At 59.8% G+C, this 2,135-nt stretch overlaps 1 protein-coding gene across 1 annotated transcript; it reads right to left on the bottom strand.

Annotated features, from left to right (window-relative positions):
- Nucleotides 1-49: 49 nt before the first annotated feature.
- LOC113206958 (actin-binding Rho-activating protein) lies at nt 50-1,702 on the bottom strand (the record flags this gene model as incomplete). The annotated part of the gene is given in 4 exon segments (XM_052276658.1): nt 50-393; nt 727-819; nt 907-1,066; nt 1,536-1,702. Coding segments are annotated over 4 exon segments (570 nt in total), but the record flags the coding sequence as incomplete, so codon positions are not given.
- Between the last annotated feature and the right edge of the window lie 433 nt (nt 1,703-2,135).

Here is a 2,135-nt window from a genome sequence, read left to right as displayed (position 1 = left end):
ACAAACTCTTTCATTCAAAATTCCTGATAAATTCTCTACATAAACAAAAGAGATCATCTACTTCTCAGGCAAAAATATGCCTACTGTAAAAAGGTGTCCCCTCCCCCCTTTCTTTAAAAAAAATGTTGCCCTTGCTTTAATTGCCTTTTACGCAATTAACAAGTGCGATGGTATGACTTATGTACACATTTCCGTAAAAAGAATTCTGAAGCTGACTGGGCCCCAGATCTTGATACTCCCCTCTCAGTAGTTCGGCACCTGGAGCACATGTGATGCTGCCGCCTCCTTGTTCCGCCTCTCTTCCTCTTTAAAGTCCTCGAATCGCTTCCGGAATATTTCTCTGATCTCCTCGATTGGCTTTATGAGTCCAATCAAGACGTGGTCGTCCCTTCTCTGCAACAACCAGAATAAGGGAGGAATGTCAATAATGGTCTCTCTCATGGCTTGTGGGGAAGTACCTACGAAGTGCCCTCAATGGCCCGCCCCAGCCAGCCGGCTGAGGTGTTGAAAAGGGAGCGCTCGGCAATGTTATTTCTAGCTCAGCGGAAAAGGGCTCGCGATGCAATTTTTTGTCTTCTATTTAAGGACGACGTGTTTCGTGGGCGTTGTTGTTGTAAGCCCGCTGCGCTGACTCACTCGATGTGGACGGAGGAACCCCCTCCCCTCTCTCCCCCCCGTGACGTGGCGAGCTGACGTCACCCCTCCCCTAGCCCCTTCTTTACTGACCTGGAATAGAGTCTCGCCTTCGAAGTCAACCAGTCCCTGCTTCCTCGCCCGCAGCAACAGCCCCACCACCTTGTCGTTGATCACAGTGTACATCTGCAACAGGGGACAAACCACGTTAAGTTGCCGGCTGGGCTGCGATTCAGCCGGAACCAGGGGATACGGCGGCGAACCCACTCTCACCTGAAACACGTCCCGGAAGCACATGACTTTGACCGGCGTCCCATCCACGATCTGCAGCTCGCCCTCCTGGTTGAGGATCTCGCACAGCTCGAGGATGTCCTTGTTCATGGAGATCCTCCCCTTGATGGCCCTGTACTCCGACTCGGAGCCAGGAGGAGGCCTGCAACACAACACACAGCACGCCATGAAGGATCCCCATCGCGGTTCCCATTGAGGCCGACCCCGGCCCCGGCCCGGCGGCGCGGTGAGTCACTCGGGCGGGGCGGGGCGGCCGGGGCGCGGCGAGGCGTGTACCCCACGCGGCTCCCACAGCCCCCTCGGCATTCCCAGCCAGTACGACGTCCCTGACCGCCGCCGCCCCGTCCCGTCTGCATCCCTGGGACCCTCGGCCAAACATCCGTCAGAGTGACACCCCTCGTCCCGCGGCGCCACGCTCGTCCCGTCCCGTCCCTGGCACGGCACGCCGCCCGGGCCCCGCCACGGCCCCACCAGGGCCCCGCCAGGGCCCCGCCGCCCTTGACGTCCTTGGTGCTTAATTAATGGCCCATTGACGGTGCCTGGGGTGCGCGGCGCCCGAGGGCTGCGCAGGAACCCCACGAGAGACAGCCCTAGCCGCAGAGCGTACTTACTTGCCGTACTCGTCCTTGCTGAAGGTCGGCCGCGGCGACCGGCTGCCGGACCGGCTGTTGGCTGCGCTGAAGGGGTTGAGCTCCTGCTTCTTGATGTGCCGGTCCGCCTGCTGGTTGAAGAGCGACACCTTCTCCGACAGCTTGGCTGCGAAACGGAGGTCCGCCGCCTAGGGGAAGGGAAAAACAAGGCAAGAAACGGTTTAGCCTCACGTACCAAAACTGCGACTTTCATTCCGCCATCTGCCCACTTCGCGATTTCGCGGGGGACAAGCCGCCCGAGACGTCTGCCAAATGAGGAGAAGGCCTTCTTGCATGTGTGTGTGTGTGTGTGTGTGTGTGTGTGTGTGCGACTGTGTCAGTGGGTGGGTGCGCAGGGGTGCGCGGACGGGGTGGGGTGGGGTGCGGGGTGGAAGGAAGATCCGCATGCTTGCACATAGCATGCATGTCTCTGGCGCGCGTCCAGCCTCTGCCCGCCTCGAATATGAGGCATGCACGGCCGTGCCTCGTGTGTGTGTGTGTGTGTGTGTGTGTGTGTGTGCGACTGTGTCAGTGGGTGGGTGCGCAGGGGTGCGCGGACGGGGTGGGGTGGGGTGCGGGGTG

Source organism: Frankliniella occidentalis, unplaced genomic scaffold (genome assembly GCF_000697945.3).
Source record: "Frankliniella occidentalis isolate FOCC.00 unplaced genomic scaffold, Focc_3.1 Scaffold3867, whole genome shotgun sequence".
NCBI lineage: Eukaryota > Metazoa > Arthropoda > Insecta > Thysanoptera > Thripidae > Frankliniella > Frankliniella occidentalis.
The sequence above is the reverse complement of the archived record's forward strand: the minus strand, read 5'-3'. Positions and strand labels throughout refer to the sequence as shown.